Below are 25468 nucleotides of genomic sequence, written 5' to 3' on the forward strand. Positions count from 1 at the left end.
GGCACTGGTTCCCTTTCAAAGACGCACCAGACTCCAGATTCTCACTGCTCAGAGTCGTAGACGCCACATACAATTACACAGTACAGACTGAGCAGAGAGGGTTGGGTGTAGTAATATAACATCTCACTGCACACACGTATTGTGGCCTCGGTATTGCTCAGAAGGAATTATGCTATATGCAGGTAAGTTTAAGGCACAGCTACTGGAGCTCAGCTTTTCAGTAGATTTTTCCCGCTCACATCCCAGTTATGTCCCAATTAGTCATTACTCTCGAAGGCTTTTATTGTATTACGGATCAGAGCGGCTCGTTACCTTGTCCCATCCGCGGCGGTATTTAGAGTGTTTTTTCCTGCTAAGTGCAGTTAAGTAAATATACTGCGCGCTAAGGTTCCTGCGCGCTACTTCAACCCCCATTGCACTGGACTTTGCTGCATGATGGAGCTCGTTCAAGAACTCCTCGTCTGTAAGTCTATAGTTACATGGATCATTTCCCTGGTTAAGTTTCACTTGACCATTTGCAAATGGATACAAGACCCTTTTGCTAGTGTATGGGGCTCTGCGCTTCCCTGTGGATCATTTTTCTGATGTTTGCAGTCGCATATTGGCCCTAGCCGATGATGCTTTTCAGGTCTAAATGCTACTTTGAATTTACCTGTAGCATGCCCTGTTTTCCCCATAGCAACATATATAGTCCATTACCCAAACCATGTTTGCGCAAATCATGTTAAAGGAACCATTTAATCAGAGGCGCAACTAGAGTCAAATTTCGAGGGGGGGGGGGGGCTAAGAAAAAATTTCGGGGGGGGGGCTGAAACTTTAAGCAATAGGCAGAGTGGAGCTGCAGGGGCTCTTAGAAGGGGTGAGCAATAGGCAGAATGGAGCTGCAGGGGCTCGTAGAAGGGGTGAAACAACAGCAAGGCCTCATTAACATGCAAATGGTCTTTTAAAGACCTGCGAAGTGCTCCAGTGCGGCTGTGTGGCTGCCCGGGAAGCTGTCTAATCCCGGGCTGCCACACACGACGGGGGGGGGGCTGAAGCCCTTCGAGTCCAATGGGTGTTGCGCGCCTGCATTTAATACTGGACGACTGGATTTGACATCAGGATTTACTAGTTTATTTCTGCCCTTTATTCTTCTACCGTTAAATCTGCCAATAGTAACACCTGCTGTTTACAATGCTTAGCAACGACTTCGAAGCGCTATATTTAATATAGATTAGTCCCACTATCATATTTAGCTCAGATGTAGACCGATTCCGTCTCAGCCACCTCCACGAAGGGACAAACTTCTGAACAGAGTAGGTACACCGATGGTTGACCGTCTTGTGTCATCAGACTGAACACACCGCACTGCGTACACGCGCTTTATACACAGTTTTCTTATTTGCACACGCCGTATATTATTTCTAATATCGAATTCAACAGGGGCGCTCCCGTTGCACGTCGTGTCTGCAATTTGAAAATCTTCTTTTTTCATTTTTAAACCAACTCACCTATGGAACGTTCTCGCGCCCGGGGCCCGGGCTCCTCGTGTCTGCAGACAGCATGGCAAAGGTGGAAGCCGGAACTGGAAAGTGCTGGATTTTGACTCCTCCCCCAGCCCACCAATCATTTAAAAAATAAGCAACGGGAAGGAAGAGACAGAAGTGACTGGCACTCCCCCAGCCTACACTTTTTTAACCGGACTGCCCCGCCCCCAGCCATTGAAATGAATGGAGGGTTTCTGACTCCTCCCTGGGCCGTGTGAATAACGCCCAAAATCAAACCCTATTCTGGCAGTGCAAAATAGAGCGCGCCTATTGCGCATGCTTTCTGGCTGAAGGTCGAAGAAATCTTCGCCCAGCCAGAAAAGCATGCACAGCAGAGCCAAGGGCCACCCTCCCCCGCCCCCTCAAAGAAAATACCCAGATTTAAACATGTTTATTCACCGAGCAGCCAGCTCAATTTATTGTTGGCTGCTTGGTGTTTCAAATTGCATTTTTTAATCCTCCCAACTGGCAGGGCGACGCCCATCTCACCCCTTAGCACCAGCCGCCCCTGCACACACACACTGCCTTTGCAGGCTGAGTGTCTTGGTGCAGAACAAAACAGAGTCGACATGGCACACATTCCTGTGTGCTATGCCCACAAACACACTGCCCTGGCATACCTCAGTCACCCGTCTAGCTGGGTGCACTATGCCAATGGTGAGGGTACAGGTGCATGGGTCCTGTACCCCTACAGTAACCAGGGCCATTCCTGGGCACTGTAAGTGCAGTGCTGCCATTAAGAGTATATGGTGCTGGGAGGTCGTCAACACGAACTCCACAGCACCATGATGTCTACACTGAAGACTGAGAAGTTTGGTATCAAACTTCTCAGCACATTAAACCCTCACTGATGCTAGTGTGGGATTTAATGTAAAATGCACGACAGAGCAGCTTAGAGTTGCCCCCTGAACCTAAACTACAACCCACGTCCTGTCTGAGAGACTGCCTAGGCTGCCACCCAGCAGACATGTTGCTGGACCCCTGGGTAAAGAGCAATCCGCTCTCCTGGGCCTGCAACAATGCACGTCCTGGGCGAGTTTCTAGGTCTCCTCCCCCAGATGGGCAGGGGGAAGCTTCAAAGGCATGCCGCCTTTGTGTGCCTCCCCAGACCACTTGCTGTACTCAGCAACTGGTCCCCACCGGTTCTAGCCCCCACTCTGGCGGGAAAGCCCATGTGAGGAAAGGGGATGTGCCAGCCTCTGCCAACCCCGAGGCGAGGTGAAGCACATCTCCGGGCTCTCGCCTTCTTGAAGATGGGGAGCCCTGCCCAATCCGAACTAGGCTCCTGCCCCCCTCCCACTGGAGAGTGGCAGGAAAAGGGGTGTACCCACCCCAGGGAAGGGCCTCATTGGTCCCTGACCTCTACCTACCTGTAACGCCCCTAAATTTAGTATTTAGGGGCACCCTGAACCTTCCTTCCTCAGATCCCGAAGTCGAAACAAGCAAGAAGAACAAGAAGGAAGAAGACCTGCCGTGCAGCTGCTAACAAGAGGAAGACAACAACTGACTTGGCCTCAGCCCTACAAGCCTGTTGACACTCGAACCTGCTCCTGCTAAACCCCGGCGTCTCCAGTGGTCAGCAACCTCAAAAACCCCGGAGGACCTGACTGCCTTGTGACTCTAAAAGACTGGGACTCACACGAGCAGTGGTTCTGCTCAAAGCAATTAACAAACCCCTGGTGCCAGCCAGGAACCGCGACTCCTGCACACTCTGCACCCGCCAAGCCCGGCCTGTGCCTGAGTGAACAAAGACCCCGAGGACGTCCCCCTGGCGACTGTGACCAATAATCCAGCACCCAAGGACCCTCCTCGACGCTCCAGGCGACGCCTGCAGCCTCAGAACCAGGGACCCCTCCAACCGCGACCAGAAGAGGGTAAGATTTCCTGACGCCAAAAGGCACCCCTGCACCCGGCGCCCTGCGGCCCCCTGTGCCCAACTCCTGGGTGCCTACCTAACCTACAGCTTCCCAACTTACCTCTCGAAGTGGTGGACGCACCTGAAGAATCTCCGTCCCCGAGCTTGCAGCCCTTGTTCATCTGGTAGCTTCTCCATTGAAATACATTGAGCGCCCAACTGCTCAAAAGCACCGTGCACCCAGCCGCCCGAGTGCCCCTGGGAGTGCAACCTTTATCCTATTTTTCTTCCCCACTTGCCCTGAGTGAGTGACTGACTAGGAGCCCCGCTCCCACAGCCGCGTTGCCTGCCTGCTAGCAGACACCAACCTAAGGCCCCCTGGCCGCCATAGGTTAACATTGGGCCTAACTCTCTCTGCACCCAGGTGCCCCTGTTCCGCTGAGGGTGTAACATCTGTACCTACCTGACCCTGGGAGACCCCTGAGTCTATGCCCAGAACATTAACTCTGCCAGTCGAGTACTTACCTGAAAGCCGATAACTCACTTTTTCTCCATAGGGTAACATTGACTGGTTTCACTTGGAAATTCTTCTGTGTCGAGTTTTGAAACTTTAAAATATTCACTAAAAATCAGCTGAACAACGAAAACGAAATTACTCGCCTGTTATCAGGAGAGATCCCAGTGCTGGATCTTGGTGCCCAGCACTGACCCTGAAAAGTAATTACAACCGTACTTACCGATAACTTGATTTTCCTCTATAGGATAAAATTGCCTGGTTTTTACCAGAAAGTGTCGATTTCAACTGTTTACATTAAATGTACCAGGGTTGAATCCAGGATCCAACCCTGAGTAAGAAAATCATAGGCAAAGTAATTGAAATTGCATTTACTTAAACTCCCATTGAGCTCAATGTTATAATTGTGTTTGAATTGTGTTGCCTATTGCAACAATTGTAACTATTTCATTTAAAAGTCTATTGCTTACTGAAAGTATACAACTGCAGCATTTTATTCTGAGAAAGTATTTTGATACCTATTGTTGGTTCTAAAATAAAACTATATATTTTTATATACAAAACATTTGTCCTATAGTTCAGTTATTGAGTGTGTGAGACTATTTGCTGACTGGGTGTGTACAACAAATGCTTTACACTGTCCTCTGATACTGCCTTACTGCTCGACCAAGCTACCACTTTAGAGAGTAAGGTTATATCTAACTTTAGCCTCTGCCAAACCTCTGGGGACTGTGGACTCTGTGCACACTGAACGTTACTTTGGTTCAGTATATACAGAGCCACTTTCTTACAAGGCCCACCTATATTATCTATTACACAATTGTTTGACTCCAAAGGCAGCAACTTAGATTCCTCACTATACAAGGATCGCTGGAAACATTTTATTGCCTATGATCAACTAGATTTAAGAGAGCCACAGATCGATTGTAAATTGAAGAGTCCTCAGACCCTATGCCTCTAACTGATCTCCCGGCCACAATATTTAATTAAACAGACTTTTCCTGTTTTGCCAAACACCTCTCGTCTCTTGTTGTTTCAAGGTATTTCAGGTTCAATCAACAGGATCTCTCATCTTTTTCTCCCCTTGGAGTAGGGGGGATGGAACTTCCCAGAGTATACCCTGATCCGCTCACTACCTTGCTGTGGTGTCAGCAAGTCTGGGATGGCCCCAGTCTGTTCCTCAGACTAATGTACAGCTTGGGCTCTGATTGAGAGAGTGAACATGGTCCAAGCCATATAGACTGCTAGTGAGGGACAGTCAAGTCATTGACCAAGAGAAATCCAGCACTTTGCTTCTCCCTTGCCCCTACATCAACCATAGTCCTGTACGTTACTGTAGCCCTCAGTGCACTATCCTTCCTCCCTTTCACAATAGCTTCTTGGATCCCTTCACCCACAGTAAACACACTTACTGCAATTAATTAAGCCTATACATGGTCTTCCAATTGACAGTCCCTTTTGTAATGTCTTGTGTTGTGACTCTTATAACACGAAGTCTCTTTGGGTTAGGAAGCACCTTTCTGTCCTCCCTTCTTGTGTTCCTGACCTGGACCCCAATTCCCTTTCTGCTTGTGTTCTCTCTTAGACTTGTGGGAATTACCCTGGTCCTTAACCTCCCGGTTTGGAACTAGTCTGTTGTGAGTTCCTCTCTCTCTCTTTAGCTCAAATCCATGCTGCTGCATAATTTGTTCATCTTTTAGTAAACACTTCATGTTTCTCTGGAACCTTCTATGCCAAGTCAGAGGTATTGCCTAGGTGGGGTAGAACCGCTTTCTTGAGTCACTTTGCCACCATCCCTTTCAACCCCTCATTCCAGTCATGCAATACACCATGAATCAACATCTCAAACACAACACCATCCACTCACTTGCTATATTTCATTCTCTGAAATAACTGCACTTGCTTCATCCCAAACTGTCTGATCACAGCTATCTTCATTCATTCAAAGATCATTTGGTCACCTACAGGCATTCTCCCAAAGACTGCGCTGCCTTCTATGGGCAAGCGACTCATTTAACTGGCTACCTTAGTCACACCATTTAAAGCCTATAACCTACAGGTGATCTCAAAACACAAGAACCATTCCAAAATATCCACTGCATCCACATACATGTATGCATGCTCTTTTGCAACCTAGACAGGTACTCCTGTGGAAGTGAAATAGTTTTTCTTTCTTCAAAGATGTCCTCTCTTTCTCTAGCTCTCTGTTGAGGGCAAAGATATTATCTCTTTCTCCACTTCTCTCTTGGGGGCTCTGGGGGTTAACTCGGGAGGCACAATGTGGTATTGGGTCTCAGCTGTGGTTGTTGAGGTCCTGTGCTGCTGGTGTCCTTGGACCCATCCTACTTAAGCTGTGCATAACTGAGCCAAGTACAACCCTTTCTGCACTTAACTCTCAGTATAGCAAGGCGTCCGTTTCTTCTAAGGGAGGTAGTGTGGGGTGACCACTCAATAATTAACCAACCAACATTTTTGACGGTGGTCTGACTTTAGTTTGGTTTTTTGGTACTTGAGAGATTATTTATTTTGATCTCTCAAGTCAGTTAAATGGCCGTTCTATGCTAGGTTCTGTTAAGTCAATGTTACGCCAGTTTTTTTAATCACATATTTTATTGCTTTTCTCCCACAGAAATCAAGCACTTGTCCAAAAATATTGAATAATTTAATCTCTTCCCCATCTTTACGCAATACGACTTTTTGTGACCAGCCCTTGACAATTTGTTGAAACTCAGGACTTCCTTATTCATTAGATCAACTCCCTCTAGTTTCTGAAGGTAAAACCATTATCTTAGGCAGATATGTTTCATTCAACTTGATAAATTGATGTTATTGACCAGAGCTTCCAGAGAATGCAGGTGCTTCGGTAATACCCAAGTAAAAAGAATTGCGCAGAAAATTACAGTCCGGTGTATTATTACCATAGACATAAGTGTGCTTAATGGCCCTCTTCTCAAGTATTTTCACCTCTGTTTGTATGGTCTATATAAAGCATTAACTGTACCTTTTATTAATTTTGTAATGATGTGTAGGAAGCTGGCTGTGTATATACTATACCAAAGTGAGGTATAGTGTGGAGCCCAAAAGGAAGGCAGAGGTAAAATAGTTAGCACCTCACTCTATATGTGGGGTAGTGTGGTCAAGCAGTAAGGCTTTATCAGAGGACAGTGTTAAGCATTTGTTGTACACACTCAGTCATCAAATGAATTCACACACTCAAAGACTGAACCTCAGACCAATTGTTCTTGTAAAATGACAAGTAGATTACTGTGCAGATTACTTATCTTAGACAGTGCAGTTTACCTGGATACTGCACTGGGACATTTCCCGTAAACAGGTGAGTAAAAGCGTTTTCGATATTCAGTAAAATTTTTAAAGGATTTCTTAGGTTTTCCAGCTCCACACTTTGAAACTTTTCATAGAAAACCACTCAATGTTATTCTATGGAGGAAAATAGTGTTATCGGTTAACAGGTAAGTACTTTGTGAGAGTTGGTATTCTGGGGCTAGACTCAGGGGTCCCCCAAGGTCAAGGATGCACTCTTGTTACACCCTCAGCGGCACTAGGGCGTCTTGCTGCAGAGTGTTGAGGCCCAATGTTATCCAGTGAGGGATAGGGGACCTCCGGTTGGTGGCTGCTGACATGCAGGTCAGTGGGTTGTGAGAGCAAAGCTCCTGTACTTAAGCTCAGGACAAATGGGGGCTTAGGCCAGCCCAAAAGGTGCATTCTCAACGGCACTGGGGCGGCCGGGTGCAGAGTGCTGTTTTGACGTCCGGTGCCCCGTAGCTTTCAATAGGGGGAGTCTCAGATTTGCAAACACACTGCAGGCTCGGGGACGAAGGTCTTCTGGGTGTGACCACCACTTGGAGAGGTAGGGGGTCAGTAGCCAATAGGCTACTGGCATTAGGGTGACTACACCCTGGGTGTGCTCACCGCATGTGGGGGAGTGAGCACAATCCCTTATCCTGATTGGGGAGTGCCTGCCATCTGTAAGATAGCAGGCACTGAAAAGTGGGCTACACCTCGCCTCCCCCACCTGAGGGGTGGGGTTGGCAGAGGTGGGGACACATGGGCTGGCTAATTTTTCCCACCTGTCTTCCCACCGCAAAGTAGGGGAGACAGGAAGGGGGCCTGCTCCTGATAGCAGGAGAGGCTGAAGGTCGCATTACAAAGGCTGCCAGGCCTTTGAAGCTCCCCTGCCACAGATGGCTCTTCCTGGCCTGGGGGAGGTGTGAACACCTTAGTCCAGGAGAGGATTTGTTTCTGGGCTCAGGGAGCGAAGGCTCCCACTCTAGGGGTCCAGAAAAATGTCTTGTGGTGGCAGGCAGGTGTGTACCAGTCAGGGAACCCACCAGAGGCTGGTCGTTTTTCAGGGGGCATCTCTAAGATGCCCCCTGTGTGCATTTTTGATTAAATCCCACACTGGCATCAGTGTGGGTTTAATGTGCTGAGAGGTTTGATATCAAACTTCTCAGTTTTCAGTGTAGCCATTATGGTGCTGTGGAGTTCGTAATGACAAACTCCCAGCACCATATACTCTGAATGGCCAGCACTGCACTTACAATGTCTAAGAATGGACTTAGACACTTTAGGGGTACAGGGCTCATGCACCTTTACCCTCACCACTGGTATAGTGCACCCAGCTAGAGGGGTGACTGATCTATGCCAGGGCAGGGGGTTGTGGGTGCCATGTCGACTCTTCAATTTGATCTGCACCAAAACACGAAGCCTGCAAAGCAGTGTGTGAGTGTAAAGGTAGAGGACTTGTAAGGGTGTGCAGCCCTTAGAGGCCTTCCCTGACCACAGTGCCCCGGGTACCTGTGGGACCATTTACCAGGGGCTGACCTGTGGCCAGAGAGTGCCAATTGATTGTACAAGGTACAGTTTTGGGGAAAAAACACAGGCCCTGGAAACCAGATTGGCCGGGACCCAGGATATATCATGTCGAAGTGCATCAGTAGTCTGGCAAAAAGTGTGGGGGGGGGGGGTTACTGCAACAGAAACCCAGCTTCTTACATGATGGCACTGGTGGTTCTTTCAATCACTCACTTAGTTGCCTGAAGAGCTGCAGAGAGTTATATTCATGTTGCTCCTTACCATGGTAACTTTTTTTGCATGAGCAGGGAAAGTGTGTGATGTCCTAGTTAAGGTTGGAGAAAGCCCCCCCCGACGTTGTATCTTCAATTGGGTTAGCCCACCTATTTCTAAACAGTATCACATTCTTGGCTACATGAAGTGGTCAGACCGTGAATTGATAAGTAATACCTCTGAAAGTCAATTGAAATATGCTGCAAACTCGAAAATTCCATGTGTTAGAAGAAAGTTGCTTGTTTTCTGTATCCGGTATTTTTGACTGCTGATTGTGCATGTATATATTGAGTGCAGCTTGTAATAGTGTTTAATTTTAGCACTGTGAATATAGATACTTTTTTTATTTAAACACAGCCTCTTAATTGTGTTAGAGATAGCCCTGATGCAATGTTTCGCACTAATGCAATTATTTTTCTATGCACACCTTATGATGTGAGATTGATTGACACTGTGATGTAGGCGCCTGTTTAGATGCAGTATCCTGCTTTTCTATATTGTCTGTATCCTTGTGTGCCAGTTATATTTGAGAAAGACTTGAATTTTGTTTAAATGAGGTCTGGGGAAACCTGCAACTAGAATGCACTTGCTTTGTGAGCACCAATGCTGATATAAATACAAAGGCTTAAGTAGCCATTCTCTCGTTACATGTTACAGAGACATTGGTCGTGGTTATGAACGAATACCAATCCCGTGCATCAATGGTGTGGATGAGGAGCTGAACCCTACTGACTATAAATATGTGTCGCAGAACTGTGTAACGTCACCAATGAACGTGGATCGAAATATTACACACTTGCAGGTAAGGAGGCGACCTCCTCTTTCTACACTATGTGGAGAACCCATGTCTTGCATTATAATGACCCTCCTCCTCTAAATTTTGAAGTGATGTCATTTTCCCTACATTGGCTTCTTTTCATCCCCACCTATGCAGCAAGTCTCATGAGAGGGCAGAAAAGCATTAAGGGCTTTTAGTTAAGGTGATTAGCACTGTTACATGAGGTGAGAAGTGGGTTGAGCGTCTATATTTGAAGTTAGAATCATTTGCATATTTTATTTGTTACTTTCATCACAGTGACATGACAACAGCCCCAAACATTATAAGTGTAATACTTTCTATTACATGTTTGGCCTTCTGCTTTGTTTGCAGATCAGTAGTAGGATGAACTGGGAACTGCAGCAGTACTGAGATTGTAATGTCATAAGTGTTTCACGAGGGCACATGGAGCTCAAGGACAGTATATGAAATGTAACATAACTAAAAACTAGTAACTATTTTTGGATTGCTCAGCACAGCTTGGCACCTAAATATATATTGATATTGAAAGTATTGGTCTCCCAGCACCTACTAAATGTTACTGTCAAAAAGGCCATCTGTTCCATTAGAAGACGAGCATTGGAAATGCAAAACTATTTGGCTTTAATAACGCCCTCCTGGAGCACCTGAACAACATAGGCCTCGTCCAACTGGTCACCAGACCAACGCACAAGTCCTGACACACACTCTACCCCAATTTTGCTTCCAGCAACAGAATCTAATTCAGCTACACCACAGAACTTACCTGGACTGACCATGTCATTGTACACTTCACCATCTCCGATGCCCAGCACACCATCACTGAGTGCCACAGCTCCTCCCATCGTACCTGGCGCGAAGTCACTGCAACCCATTGGACACAGTCCCTCACCACCACCCAGTCCAAAACCTCAGCAAACCTTGATCAGGCCGTCCAGAACTTCCCTTCTCCACCTTACATTCCACCTCCTTCCCCTAATAATCCGAACATACTCATTACACCCACAAATTCACCACCACTATCACCTGACCCACGGGATGTCGGGATGGGGATGAGGATCACGATAGGTCACAGGACACTGACCCCTGGGAGGATTATCAAACTGACCCAAGCACGGATAATGACCCTGATCTATATCCGCCCAGACACTCACTGTGAGAAAGTGGGTTTCTGTTGCAGTAACCCCCGCCTCCTTTTTGCCTAATAGCTGATGCACTTTTCCTTGCTGTGCCCTGGGCGCCTGCCAATCAGGTGCCCAGGGCCTGTGTTCCTTCCCTAAAATACAAACTCCCAATTGGCAAACCCTGGCCACATGTCAGCCCCTAGTAAATGGTACCCAGGGCCTTGTGACCAGGGAAGGCCTCTAAGGGCTGCAGCACTCATTGTGCCATCCTTAGAGACCCTGTGCCCTTACACACACACACTGCCTTTGCAGGCTGAGTGTCTGGGTGCAGGACAAAACAAAGAGTCGACATGGCACACATCTCTGTGTGCCATGCCCATCACCTTCACTGCCAAGGCATATGTCAGCCACCCCTCTGGCTGGGTGCCTTATTCCTATGGTGTGGGCACAGGAGCAGGAGCCCTGTGCCCCTACAGTACCCAGGTCCATTCCTGGGCACTGTAAGTACAGTGCTGCCCTTTACGAGTACATGGTGCTGAGAGCTCGTCAAACACGAGCTCCACAGCACCATGCTGGCAACACTGAAGGCTGGGAAGTTTGGTATCTAACTTCTCAGCACATTAAACCCACACTGATGCCAGTGTGGGATTTAATGTACTAAGCACCCCAGAGGGCATCTTAGAGATGCCCCCTTACAGCTAACCTACAATCCACGTCTGCTCTGAGGCTGCCCAGGCTGCCACACAGCAGACACGTTGCTGGACCCCTTGGTGGGAGAGCCCCTGCTCTCCCGGGCCTGCAACAATGCACGTCCTGGGTGAGGTGATAAATCTCCTCCCCCAGGATGAGCCAAGGGAAGCTTCAAAGGCATGCCGCCTCTTGGAGATTCCCCAGGCCTCTGCAACCCCCCACTCTGGAGGGAAGCTTGGCCGGAAACCCCATACAAGGACAGGGAATGTGCCAGCCTGCCCACCCCACCCCTCAGGTGGGGGAGGCGAGGTGAAGCACATCTCCGGGCTATCGCCATCTTGAAGATGGGGAGCCCTACCCTATCAGGATTAGGCTACTGCCCCCCTCCCACAGGAGAGAAGCAGGATAGGGGGTGTACCCACCCCAGGACAAGGACCCATTGGTCCCTGGCCTTCACCTACCTGTAACGCCCCTAAATCTAGTATTTAGGGGCACCCTGAACCTTCCTTCGACAGATCCCAGATTCGAAACTACAAGAAGAGCAAGAAGAACAAAGACCTGCCCTGCAGCTGCTAAAAAGAGGAAGACACCAACTGCTTTGGCCCCAGCCCTACCGGCCTGTCGACCCTCGAACCTCCTCCTGCTCGGCATCTCTTGTGGCCAGCAACCTCAAAAACCCCGGAGGACCTGGCTACCTTTGAACTCTGATTCCCTGGGACTCCCATGAGTAGAGGCTCTACTCTGAAACCTAATTCTAACCCCTGGCAGCAGCCCGGAACCGCGAACCCAGCCCACTCTGCACCAGCCAAGTCTGGCCAGTGCCGGAGTGAACAAAGACCCTGAGGGCAACCCCACGGCGACTGTGACCCCGAGTCCGGCACCCAAGGACCCCCCTCGACACTCCTGAAGAAGCCTGCAGCCTCAGAACCAGGGGCCCCCCCAACCGCGATCAACAGAGGGTAAGATTTCCCGACACCAAAAGGCACCCCTGCACGCGGCGCCTTGCGGCCCCCTGTGCCCAATCCCGGGGTACCCACCTAACCTACAACTACCCAACTTACCTCTCGAAGTGGTGGTGGCACCTGAAGCATCCTCGTCCCCGAGCTTGCAGCCTTTTTCCTAACCGGAGCATTCCCATTGATTTCCATTGAGCTCCCGAAGGCTCAAAAGCACCCTGCACCCAGCCGCCCGAGTGGCCCTGGCAGTGCCCTCTCTATACTAATCTACTTCCCCACTTGCCCTGAGTAAGTGACAAGGAGCCCAGCTCCCACAGCCGCGTGGCTTGCCAGACAGCAGCCACCAAACAAGGCCCCCCTATCCCTCATAGGATAACATTGGGCCTAACTCTCTCTGCACCCGTCCGTCCTGAAACCGCTGAGGGTGAACCAACTGTACCTACCTGACACTGGGGGACCCCTTAGTCTATGCCCAGAATTTCAACTCTGCCAGTCGAGTACTTACCCTTAAACCGCCAACTTCATTTTCCTCATAGGGTAACATTGACTGGCTTTTTCTTGAAAAATCTTTTAAGTGTGAACTTTTCAAAACTGCAAATATTCACCAAAAATCAGCCAAGTGACAAAAACGAATTTACTCACCTGCTCCTAGGTGAGCTCCCAGTGCTGGATCTTGGTGCCCAGCCCTGACTCTGAAAAGTGTCCACAACTATACTTACCTCTAACTCATTTTTCTTCCATAGGAAACCATTGTCTGCTTTTCTGTGAAATTTCTTCTAAGTGTCGATTTCTGCAAACTTTAAATATTCTTTTAAAATCGGACAATTTCTGCAAACGTAATTACTTACCTGTTTTTGATAAGGACCCCAGTCCTGGGTCTAGGTACCCAGTCCTGGATTACTAAAGTATCGACAAAGTACTCTACCTGCAATTTGAATTTCTTGCCATAGAGATCCATTGAATGTTTTCTTTGAAATATTTTCTAAGTGCTAACTTTTGAAATGGCTAAATAATATTTAAAAATCATTACAGTAATTAAGTCGACTTTCATCACTTGATTCTGAATACTGACCCAGGGCTAGATCTAGGAGCCAGACCTGGAATTCCAAAAGTAATCTGAAAAGTAATTTATTACCAATAACCTGAATTTACCATTGAGCTCAATGCATTGTTATGTTTAGGAAATAGGATTGTTTATTGCAACCAACTGTGACTGCTTACAAAAATTCATTGCTTAAGGCAAAAGTATTTATATTCAACCTCTCATTCTGAGAAAGTATATTTTTATCCCCTCTGTGGTTCTAAAAATAAAACAAGCATATATTTTATATATATAAACCATTGGCCTAGAGTTCAGTTATTGAGTGTGTGAAACCATTTGCTGACTGAGTGTGTACAATAAATGCTTTACACTGTCCTCTGGTACTGCCTTACTGCTCGACCAAGCTACCACTTTTGAGAGTAAGGTCATACCCAACTCTGACCTCTATCAGCCCCTGGAGGACTGTGGACTCTGTACACCCTGTACCTATTAGGGAACAGTATATACAGAGCCACTTTCTCACATTGGTGGATCAGCGGTGGGATACAAACTTGCATTTGTTGGACTACTTGGTTACCATCTGATCACACGACAGAACTCTTAAAAATTGCCTTTAGAATTCTGATTGGTTTTTCCAAAATTACTAAAAGTCTTGCTAGGGCCTTGCTTAAGTCCCATTAGAATTTTAGAAAAATAAAAGTCACTATAGTCAGGGTAGAGGGTTAGAACTGTCAGGTTAGAATGTCTCAAACAAACCCAGCTATTAGTGATAATAATAACATGGACCTGGTGGAGGAGCTCGACCTCACACCTTACTTACACTTGTCTTTCAAGGAATTGAGGTCCTTATGTAAACTCAAAAATTTACAAATGGGTCTGCATCCAACCAAACAAGGGCTCCAGGAGCTCCTGGCTGAGTATGCTAAGGACCACCCATCTGAACATGGTGATGACCAGTCAGATGAGGAAAGGGAAACAGGGGAGGTGGACAACAACCTCCCCATACTATTCCCTAGGGAGGAGATGGCACCCATACCCTCCAACTCAAGAATTAGCATCTGGGCACCTAGAGACTACACAGGTGGCTCTGGTCCCAGAGACAACACTGGGGGACCCCCCAGTGAAGAGGACAGCCTTGTGAGGCTGGCCAAAAGATTAGATCTAGAGTCCAGGCTCCTGGCTCTAGAAAAAGAAAGGAGAGAGATGGGTTTAGCACCCATCAATGGTGGCAGCAATAATAAAAACAAGGATAGGGAAGAAACTTATGACCCTAAAATCCCCAAAGGGATTGTCCCTAAATTTGAGGAAGGTGATGATATCACCAAATGGTTCACAGCCTTTGAGAGGGCTTGTGATATCAGGAAAGTAAATAAACCTCTCTGGGGGGCACTCATGTGGGAACTGTTCTCTGGTAACTGCAGAGACAGGCTTCTGACCCTCTCTGGGCCAGAAGCAGGATCCTATGATCTCATGAAGAAAGCTCTGATTGAGGGATTTGGATTCACAACTGAGGAGTATAGAATTAGATTCAGGGGGGCTCACAAAACCCAGACCCAGTCCTGGATTGATTTTGTAGATTTCTCAGTGAAGACACTGGATGGTTGGTTAGCTGGACATGGTGTGCAGGATTTTACTGGATTGTACAATTTATTCATGAAGGAACATATTTTGAGTAACTGCACAAATGAAAAGTTGCATCAGCATTTTGTAGACTTAGGTCTAAAATCCCCCCAAGAATTGGGAAAAAAAGCAGACCACTGGGTCAAGACTAGGGTGACTAGGACGCCCACTGGAAGGGACCAAAACCAAGGGGTCCCAAAGCCTCCCCAGAAGAAAGAGAGTGAACCCCTTGTGGATAAAAAAAGGAGTCCCAGGTAGCCCCCCAAAAACCTGACCAGGAGGGTGGGCCCAAAGACACCTCACAAACTAAACCAGGGTACCAAGGTAAGAATTGGGATCGCAACAGAATATGGTGTTTCAACTGTCAGAAGGCTGGACACCACACCCAGGAATCTAGCTGTCCTAAAAATAAGGTTCCTAGTACAGCTCCAGGGGTGACTAGTGTAGCCCCAGGGGTTGCCAGTGTAGCTTGGGAGGGAGGGTCCTCAGATGAGGAAGTCCTCCTAGCTTTCAACTGGGGAATGGGCCCAAGAAGCAAGCTGGAGATCCCAGAAGGAAGTAGACACTTCCACAACCTACTGGTGAATGGAATCCCAGTCACTGCCCTGAGAGATACCTGTGCCAGTCACACTGTGGTACATGACAGGTTGGTATTCCCACACCAATATGTCCCAGGGGAAACAAGAAGGGTAAGAACTTTCCCAGGGGGAGTCACTGTTAGGCCTGTGGCTATAGTGCCCCTAGCCACAGCTGGGTCCCTTAGATGGAGAAAAGTGATAGTCAGTAAAAACCTCCCCCTTGATTGTCTCTTGGGGAATGATCACTTAGATGTGGAACTGAGACAAAGAGGGGTGCTGGCCCAATGCCAGGCCTCGCCCAAAGAACCTGTGGGGGCTCAACCTGCAGTCAGTGCAGCTGAGTCCCAAAAGAGTGAGAAGAAACAGGGTAGGAAAGGGGGGCAACTGTTAGCCACAGTTCCAGAGAGCCAGGGAGATTCTATCCCAGTAAGGGAAAACTCCCACAATGGCACTGGTAAAGCCCCCCTAGCCAACAACAAGACCTGACTAGTCAGGCAACTGTCCAGCCTGAATTAGTGGCTCCTCAGGTGGCAGAACAAAGGGTGGAGAAGGGGTGTTCCCTACCAAGAGTAGGGACCCCCTATCCTCAAACAGACCAACAGCCAGGACCCAAAGAGAAGTATAAAATAGCTCCCTCACTTGCCAGTCAGGAGCTAAAGGTGTGGTTCTGGGCACTGACAGCTGTCAGCAGCCTCTGCTGGGTGTTAGCCTTCATGGCAGCCCTAACCTTGGCATGGTGGCCTAACCCCCTGCCAAATAGCAAGTCAGGGCCCCTGACCTTATTGGTCATGGTGGGGTTGCTCAAGCTGTGGGTAGCCTCTGTGGGTAAGCTAGGCCTAGCCCTGGCTAAGTTAGAAACTACCGAGGTATACACCTCTAAACCCAAAATAGAAAGATGGGACAAGGACAGTAAAAGACAAGGAGAGGAGCCTTGGGAGTTAGGTCCTGAAACTAATAAGACAGGCCTGCTCCCCAAAGGGACTGACCTAGGCAGAAGGATGTAAGGCAGAGTAGGTCTTGCAACTTTCAAACCACTTCCCCAACTCTTCCTCGCCTGAAAGACTAGGTAGACTCTCCCAGCTTTGGCAGAAGTCTCCTGGCCTTTGGGCTGGGGGGGGGGCTTGTGTGAGAAAGTGGGTTTCTGTTGCAGTAACCCCCGCCCCCTTTTTGCCTAATAGCTGATGCACTTTTCCTTGCTGTGCCCTGGGCGCCTGCCAATCAGGTGCCCAGGGCCTGTGTTCCTTCCCTAAAATACAAACTCCCAATTGGCAAACCCTGGCCACATGTCAGCCCCTAGTAAATGGTACCCTAGGTACCCAGGGCCTTGTGACCAGGGAAGGCCTCTAAGGGCTGCAGCACTCATTTTGCCATCCTTAGAGACCCTGTGCCTTTACACACACACACTGCCTTTGCAGGCTGAGTGTCTGGGTGCAGGACAAAACAAAGAGTCGACATGGCACACATCTCTGTGTGCCATGCCCATCACCTACACTGCCAAGGCATATGTCAGCCACCCCTCTGGCTGGGTGCCTTATTCCTATGGTGTGGGCACAGGAGCAGGAGCCCTGTGCCCCTACAGTACCCAGGTCCATTCCTGGGCACTGTAAGTACAGTGCTGCCCTTTACGAGTACATGGTGCTGAGAGCTCGTCAAACACGAGCTCCACAGCACCATGCTGGCAACACTGAAGGCTGGGAAGTTTGGTATCAAACTTCTCAGCACATTAAACCCGCACTGATGCCAGTGTGGGATTTAATGTACTAAGCACCCCAGAGGGCATCTTAGAGATGCCCCCTTACAGCTAACCTACAATCCACGTCTGCTCTGAGGCTGCCCAGGCTGCCACACAGCAGACACGTTGCTGGACCCCTGGGTGGGAGAGCCCCTGCTCTCTCGGGCCTGCAACAATGCACGTCCTGGGTGAGGTGATAAATCTCCTCCCCCAGGATGAGCCAAGGGAAGCTTCAAAGGCATGCCGCCTCTTGGAGATTCCCCAGGCCTCTGCAACCCCCCACTCTGGAGGGAAGCTTGGCCGGAAACCCCATACAAGGACAGGGAATGTGCCAGCCTGCCCACCCCACCCCTCAGGTGGGGGAGGCGAGGTGAAGCACATCTCCGGGCTATCGCCATCTTGAAGATGGGGAGCCCTACCCTATCAGGATTAGGCTACTGCCCCCCTCCCACAGGAGAGAGGCAGGATAGGGGGTGTACCCACCCCAGGACAAGGACCCATTGGTCCCTGGCCTTCACCTACCTGTAACGCCCCTAAATCTAGTATTTAGGGGCACCCTGAACCTTCCTTCGACAGATCCCAGATTCGAAACTACAAGAAGAGCAAGAAGAACAAAGACCTGCCCTGCAGCTGCTAAAAAGAGGAAGACACCAACTGCTTTTGCCCCAGCCCTACCGGCCTGTCGACCCTCGAACCTGCTCCTGCTCCAGCGCGGCATCTCTTGTGGCCAGCAACCTCAAAAACCCCGGAGGACCTGGCTACCTTTGAACTCTGATTCCCTGGGACTCCCATGAGTAGAGGCTCTACTCTGAAACCTAATTCTAACCCCTGGCAGCAGCCCGGAACCGCGAACCCAGCCCACTCTGCACCAGCCAAGCCTGGCCAGTGCCGGAGTGAACAAAGACCCTGAGGGCGACCCCACGGCGACTGTGACCCCGAGTCCGGCACCCAAGGACCCCCCTCGACACTCCTGAAGAAGCCTGCAGCCTCAGAACCAGGGGCCCCCCCAACCGCGATCAACAGAGGGTAAGATTTCCCGACACCAAAAGGCACACCTGCACGCGGCGCCCTGCGGCCCCCTGTGCCCAATCCCGGGGTACCCACCTAACCTACAACTACCCAACTTACCTCTCGAAGTGGTGGTGGCACCTGAAGCATCCTCGTCCCCGAGCTTGCAGCCTTTTTCCTAACCGGAGCATTCCCATTGATTTCCATTGAGCTCCCGAAGGCTCAAAATTACCCTGCACCCAGCCGCCCGAGTGGCCCTGGCAGTGCCCTCTCTACACTAATCTACTTCCCCACTTGCCCTGAGTAAGTGACAAGGAGCCCAGCTCCCACAGCCGCGTGGCTTGCCAGACAGCAGCCACCAAACAAGGCCCCCCTATCCCTCATAGGATAACATTGGGCCTAACTCTCTCTGCACCCGGCCGTCCTGAAACCGCTGAGGGTGAACCAACTGTACCTACCTGACACTGGGGGACCTCTGAGTCTATGCCCAGAATTTCAACTCTGCCAGTCGAGTACTTACCCTTAAACCGCCAACTTCATTTTCCTCATAGGGTAACATTGACTGGCTTTTTCTTGAAAAATCTTTTAAGTGTGAACTTTTCAAAACTGCAAATATTCACCAAAAATCAGCCAAGTGACAAAAACGAATTTACTCACCTGCTCCTAGGTGAGCTCCCAGTGCTGGATCTTGGTGCCCAGCCCTGACTCTGAAAAGTGTCCACAACTATACTTACCTCTAACTCATTTTTCTTCCATAGGAAACCATTGTCTGCTTTTCTGTGAAATTTCTTCTAAGTGTCGATTTCTGCAAACTTTAAATATTCTTTTAAAATCGGACAATTTCTGCAAACGTAATTACTTACCTGTTTTTGATAAGGACCCCAGTCCTGGGTCTAGGTACCCAGTCCTGGATTACTAAAGTATCGACAAAGTACTCTACCTGCAATTTGAATTTCTTGCCATAGAGATCCATTGAATGTTTTCTTTGAAATATTTTCTAAGTGCTAACTTTTGAAATAGCTAAATATTATTTAAAAATCATTACAGTTAAGTCGACTTTCATCACTTGATTCTGAATACTGACCCAGGGCTAGATCTAGGAGCCAGACCTGGAATTCCAAAAGTAATCTGAAAAGTAATTTATTACCAATAACCTGAATTTACCATTGAGCTCAATGCATTGTTATGTTTAGGAAATAGGATTGTTTATTGCAACCAACTGTGACTGCTTACAAAAATTCATTGCTTAAGGCAAAAGTATTTATATTCAACCTCTCATTCTGAGAAAGTATATTTTTATCCCCTCTGTGGTTCTAAAAATAAAACAAGCATATATTTTATATATATAAACCATTGGCCTAGAGTTCAGTTATTGAGTGTGTGAAACCATTTGCTGACTGAGTGTGTACAATAAATGCTTTACACTGTCCTCTGGTACTGCCTTACTGCTCGACCAAGCTACCACTTTTGAGAGTAAGGTCATACCTAACTCTGACCTCTATCAGCCCCTGGGGGACTGTGGACTCTGTACACCCTGTACCTATTAGGGAACAGTATATACAGAGCCACTTTCTCACACTCACCACCTGATAACATTCGATATATTGAGCTACTTAACAGGGGTGCTCAATATCACGGGGTGGAACTGCCTAAGGAGCCATTAGAAGAGGACTTTCTATTTGAGATCCTAAGTTACACTCAGAAAGCCACTCATACAATGCCAATGCTTAAAGGAATGTTAAAGCACGCAGATGAAATATTCAAAGATCCTGTGAGAGCATGATTAATTACACCTAGGGTGGAAAAAAAGTGTAAACCTGCACCTATTGACCCCACTCACAGCAAAGGTCAGTTGCCCTTAGACTCTCTTGTGGTTTCCAACGTTTGCAAGAGAGCTAACTCATAGACCACAGGTGAGGCCCCTCCTCCTGACTAGGAGTCCAAGCTAATTGATGCCCCGGGCAAAAGAGTAGCTTCCCAAGCGGCCAATCATTGGCACATTGCTAATACACAAGCTTTGTTGGCCAGGTATGATAGGGCTCATTAAGATGAGCTAGAAAAGCTCATGCAATTTCTACCTGACGAGCATAAGGCGAGGGCTAATGATCTTATCCAGGAAGGCAAACTCATTACTAATACTTCCATCAGATGTGCCCTAGATGCAGCAGACATGACAGCTCGTGCAGTAAATACTAGCGTACTACTACACTGACATGCTTGGTTGAGAATTTCAGGATTCAAGCCTGAGGTGCAAAACTCCATTCTCAATCAACAATTTGATGAAGAACATCTCTTTGGCCCAGCGATTGATACTTTGCTGGAGAAAATGATAATAGACACGGAGGTCGCAAAGTCCATGGGGGCTTTGCAGTGTCTACAAATAGGGGTTCCTTTCATCGCTCCTTTTACAGGGGTGGTTCCAAAACTGTATCCACCGAAGCTCCCTCCACCTCTTACAAGGGTAATAACCAATCACCCCCATCAAGAGGCTATTTTAGAGGTGGTTTTAGAGGAAACAGAAAGGGAAGTGGCAGAGGCAACTCCACACGCACTTACCCTGCAAACAAACAGGGACTTCCTTCTGGTACCAACCGGTCATTCCACGCCTGTCGGGGGAGTCATTCCACGCCTGTCGGGGGACATCTCTCTCAATTCCTACCTGTATGGAATTCAATCACCTTAGACAAGTGGGTACTACAAATGATCCAATATAGTTATTGTCTGGAGCTTACAGACATTCTCCCAAATATTCCTCCTAAAACGCATACAATGTCATAAGAACATATCACCCTCCTCAGGCAGGAGGTTCTCTCTCTGTTGGGAAAAACATGCTATAGAGCCAGTTCCCTTACAATACCAAGGGACCGGGGTATACTTCCTGTACTTCTTAATTCCCAAAAAAGATGGTTCTCTCAGGCCGTATCTAGACCTCAGAGAGCTAAATCTATACATTCAGTTAGACTACTTTCACATGGTCAAACTTCAGCAAGTGCACCCACTACTTCAACAAGGCGACTTTCTATCCACTCTGGGCTTAAAGGACGCCTATTTCCATATCCCCATACACCCTGCTCACCGCAAATACCTCAGGTTTGTGGTAGAGGGTCAGCATTATCAGTTCAAGGTCCTCCCATTCGGAGTAACTACCGTACCCAGGGTTTTCACAAAGTGCTTGGCAGTAGTTGCAGCTCATCTACGAAGACAAAAAATTAACGTTTTCCCATACCTTGATGACTGGCTCATAAAAGCCAGCTCGCAACAAAGCTGCCTACGCCACACTCAAAACAAAGTGCAATTACTCCACAAACTTGGCTTCACCGTAACCTGACCAAGTCTCATCTACAATCATCCAACATACAGGAGTATCTAGGAGCCACAATAAACACTCAAAAAGCTCTAGCATGTCCCAACACAGCCAGAATCCGCAAAATGCAGACTCTTATCTCAGTTTCGGCCCCAACACTCATTACCAGCTCAAGTGTTCATGCAATTACTAGGAATGATGGTGTCTAGCATCCTAATCGTACCTTACGCAAGACTACAAATGCGTCCTCTCCAAGAATGTTTAGCACGTCAATGGAACCAGGCTCTGGGTCGATTATCAGATCTGATGTTGGTGGACGGCCGCTCCCATCGCTCTCTGCAGTGGTGGAATACACAAAACCTTTAAAAATGGTGACCCTTCATCGCCCCGGTTCCACACATAGTACTAACAACGAATGCATCGGTCACTGGCTAGGGAGCTCATCTCCAAAAACATACCATTCAGGTCCTGTGGACTCTGCAACAAAAGCAGCTCCACATAAACCATCTAGAGCTGCTGGCGATTTTACTAGCGCTCAAAGCGTTTCAACTTCATCTAGTAGGCAAAGCTGTCCTGATACGTACAGACAACATGACAGCAGTGTACTACATACAAAAACAGGGAGGGGCACACTCTCTCCAACTGTCACAACTAGCTCAAACCATGTGGAGATGGGCGATAAGTCACAAAATGTATCTCCTTGCAGAACACCTTCCAGGAGTAAACAACCAAATTGCACATCTGCTCAGTCCTCCGGTTCTCCTCCCATTCTTTCACATGTGGAGCTTCGCATCTAGGTATCCACACCCATTGTCCAAAGGCAATGCACTATGGATGAATTGGTCAAAGATATTTGCATACGCTTTCCACCTCTCCCACTCATTCCATTAGTGGTTCGGAAGCTCAAACAGTACTCCCTGACTTTAATTCTAGTTGCTTCCACATGGGTCCGTCAACCCTGGTTCACAACCCTGTTGGAGTTATCAGTAGTTCCTCGCCAAAAACTACATCTTACTCCCAATCTCCTCACTCAGAGCCATGGAGATATAAGACATCCAGATCCCAGGCATCTCAACCTTGCGATCTGGCTCCTGAAATCTTAGAGTTTGACTACCTCAATCTTCCGCCAGACTGCATGAATATCATCAAAGAGGCTAGGCGCCCTACCACAAGAGCCTGCTATGCAGCAAAGTGGAAGAGGTTTGTGATATACTGTAATAATCATATCAATGCACTTGTTGCTTCAATACAAAACATCATGTTCGAGCCATATGAGCTGCAGATCACACACTAGGATAGTAGATCGCCATCTGGTGTTGGGCTCGGATGCTCGCACGTTGTTGTTGTCTTTGGAAGAAGTCTTTGTGGTCACGAGATAGGTGACTCCTCCCTTGGACGATAGTGCGCATGGGCATCAACTCCATAGTTAGATTGTTTTTTTCCGCCATTGGGTTCGGATGCAACTTTTCCGCTTCGGCTGGAAATCTCAATTCCAAGCTTCTCGAAGCGTAAAATTTCCACAAAAACCATCGAAGCACCTTCATCTTCGACATCGATTTCATCGGCTCGATTCCGGATGTCAGCGCGGGCCGCTGGGCCTATCCACGCCGTAAGGCCCACGGCTCAAGGAAAGGACGCCTTTCAAAAAATGCCCCCAGTGTGGAGCAAAATTTCCACGCAGCGACCATCACAAAGTCTGCAACCTGTGCCAATCACCTGAACACGACGAGTCCAACTGTCCAGCCTGTGCATCCTTGCGATCCAAAAAGACCATTAGAGATCGAAGGGCTCGAAGACGCATCATGGCACAGAGACCAGCTCCAGAACCAGAGGACATCTTTGATTAAAAGCCCCGATGTCCCAGAAGAAGATTCCGATCTCCAAATCATCTCCGAAGCAGAGGACTCAGACGACCCAGCACTCCTGGGCAACGTGTGAGTACTGCTGCCCCTGCCCCAACCCCTCCAAAACCAAAGGCAGAGGTCAAGACTTCGCCTGTTGGCCCCAGTCGAGACCGAAAAACATCCTTCAGAAGCCCTGCCTCCAGGCTCGGCTCCGCAGAAACAACACACGCCTTCCGGTAGCTCGGGACCGAGCAAACCTCATGTCATTGTCCCACCGGCACCTTCGGCACCGAAGCCAAAAGACCACTCGGCACCGAAATCGGCTCCGACGCCTTCGGCCCCGAAAACGCCAAGGCCCATAGATAAACCGGCACCGAAGGTTCCCAAGCCTAAAGATCCAGCTTCGGCTCCAAAACCATCATCGGCACCGAAACAAACAGCTAAGGACTCTGATACGCCTCCTAAAGCCAAAACCTACATGGATCAACCAAAACCTTGCTCAGAACCGAAAAAATCGGCACCAAAAACTGTTCCACAGGAACAAGAACTATTTCACCCAGATCCCATCGATCCAAGGCAGAAAAAGATTTATATTAACCCAAAGATTGGACACGTCACGGCTGTGCCATGTAAAAAACGGAAACTGGACACACCATCTGCTCCAGTTCCGGTACATAGGAAGGACTCTGCAACATCGCCTATGCCCCCTTCCTCTCCTATACTGCCTTCTAACCCACCTCCTCTGCCTACACCACCCTTACCTGTAACTTCTCCATCACATACACTACCTCCACCTCCAGATGATGAGGATGATGACCTAGGGGGTGGGGGTTATCCTAATGACCCGTTCACGGATCCAGATACCTCACCACTTGATGATTGGGCATTCCCTCTCCCAACAGACATGCCAGAACCGCAGCCATATCCCTCCAAACCATCTCCTCCAGATGATCACCTTGGGTTTGGCCAATTATTAAATAGAGCAGCACTTTACCACGGCGTTACAATGCACTCTGACTCACCAGAGGAAGACTTCCTCTTAGATACTTTTGAACAATCCCAAAAGTCAGTACAAATCCTACCTCAATCAATCAATCAGTGACACTTGTAAAGCGCGCTACATACCCGTAGGGTCTCAAGGCGCTGGGGGGGGGGGAGGGGGGGGTGCCGCTACTGCTCGAACAGCCAGGTCTTCAGCTTCTTCCTGAAGGAGAGGTGGTCTTGGGTCAGGCGCAGGTCGGTCGGGAGGGAGTTCCAGGTCTTGGCGGCCAGGTAGGAGAAGGACCTTCCTCCTGTAGTCGCTCTTCGGATGCGGGGGACGGCGGCGAGGGCGTGGTTGGCTGATCGGAGGTGGCGTTTGGGAGCGTGGAAGTTGACTCGGCTGTTGAGGTAGCTCGGGCCTTGGTCGTGTAGGGCTTTGTGTGCGTGGGTGAGGAGGCGGAAGGTGATTCTTTTGTTGACGGGGAGCCAGTGAAGGTCTCTCAGATGTCCGGAGATGTGGCTGGTTCGTGGGATGTCGAGGATGAGTCTGGCTGAGGCGTTCTGGATCCGCTGGAGTCTCTTCTGGAGCTTGGCGGTGGTACCGGCGTAGAGGGCGTTGCCGTAGTCCAGTCGGCTGGTGACGAGGGCCTGGGTGACGGTCTTCCTGGTCTCGGTGGGGATCCACCAGAAGATCTTCCGTAGCATGCGTAGGATGTTGAAGCACGCCGAGGAGACGTTGTTGACTTGCCTGGTCATGGAGAGGGAGGAGTCCAGGAGGAAGCCCAGGTTGCGTGCATGGTCTGTCGGTTTGGG

General features: G+C 48.7%; 1 protein-coding gene across 10 annotated transcripts in view; it reads left to right on the forward strand.

The window, feature by feature from the left end:
• EHMT1 (euchromatic histone lysine methyltransferase 1) overlaps nt 1–25468 on the forward strand; it is a 1124912-nt gene that overhangs the window by 874910 nt on the left and 224534 nt on the right. For all 10 annotated transcript variants that reach the window (XM_085611576.1, XM_085611658.1, XM_085611650.1 and 7 more), the window contains one exon: nt 9638–9782. In XM_085611576.1, the coding sequence (XP_085467702.1) occupies nt 9638–9782 (145 nt within the window). The remainder of the gene's footprint in view (nt 1–9637; nt 9783–25468) is intronic.

The sequence above is a fragment of the Triturus cristatus genome, chromosome 1_2 (genome assembly GCF_964204655.1).
Source record: "Triturus cristatus chromosome 1_2, aTriCri1.1, whole genome shotgun sequence".
In the NCBI taxonomy this organism is placed as follows: domain Eukaryota; kingdom Metazoa; phylum Chordata; class Amphibia; order Caudata; family Salamandridae; genus Triturus; species Triturus cristatus.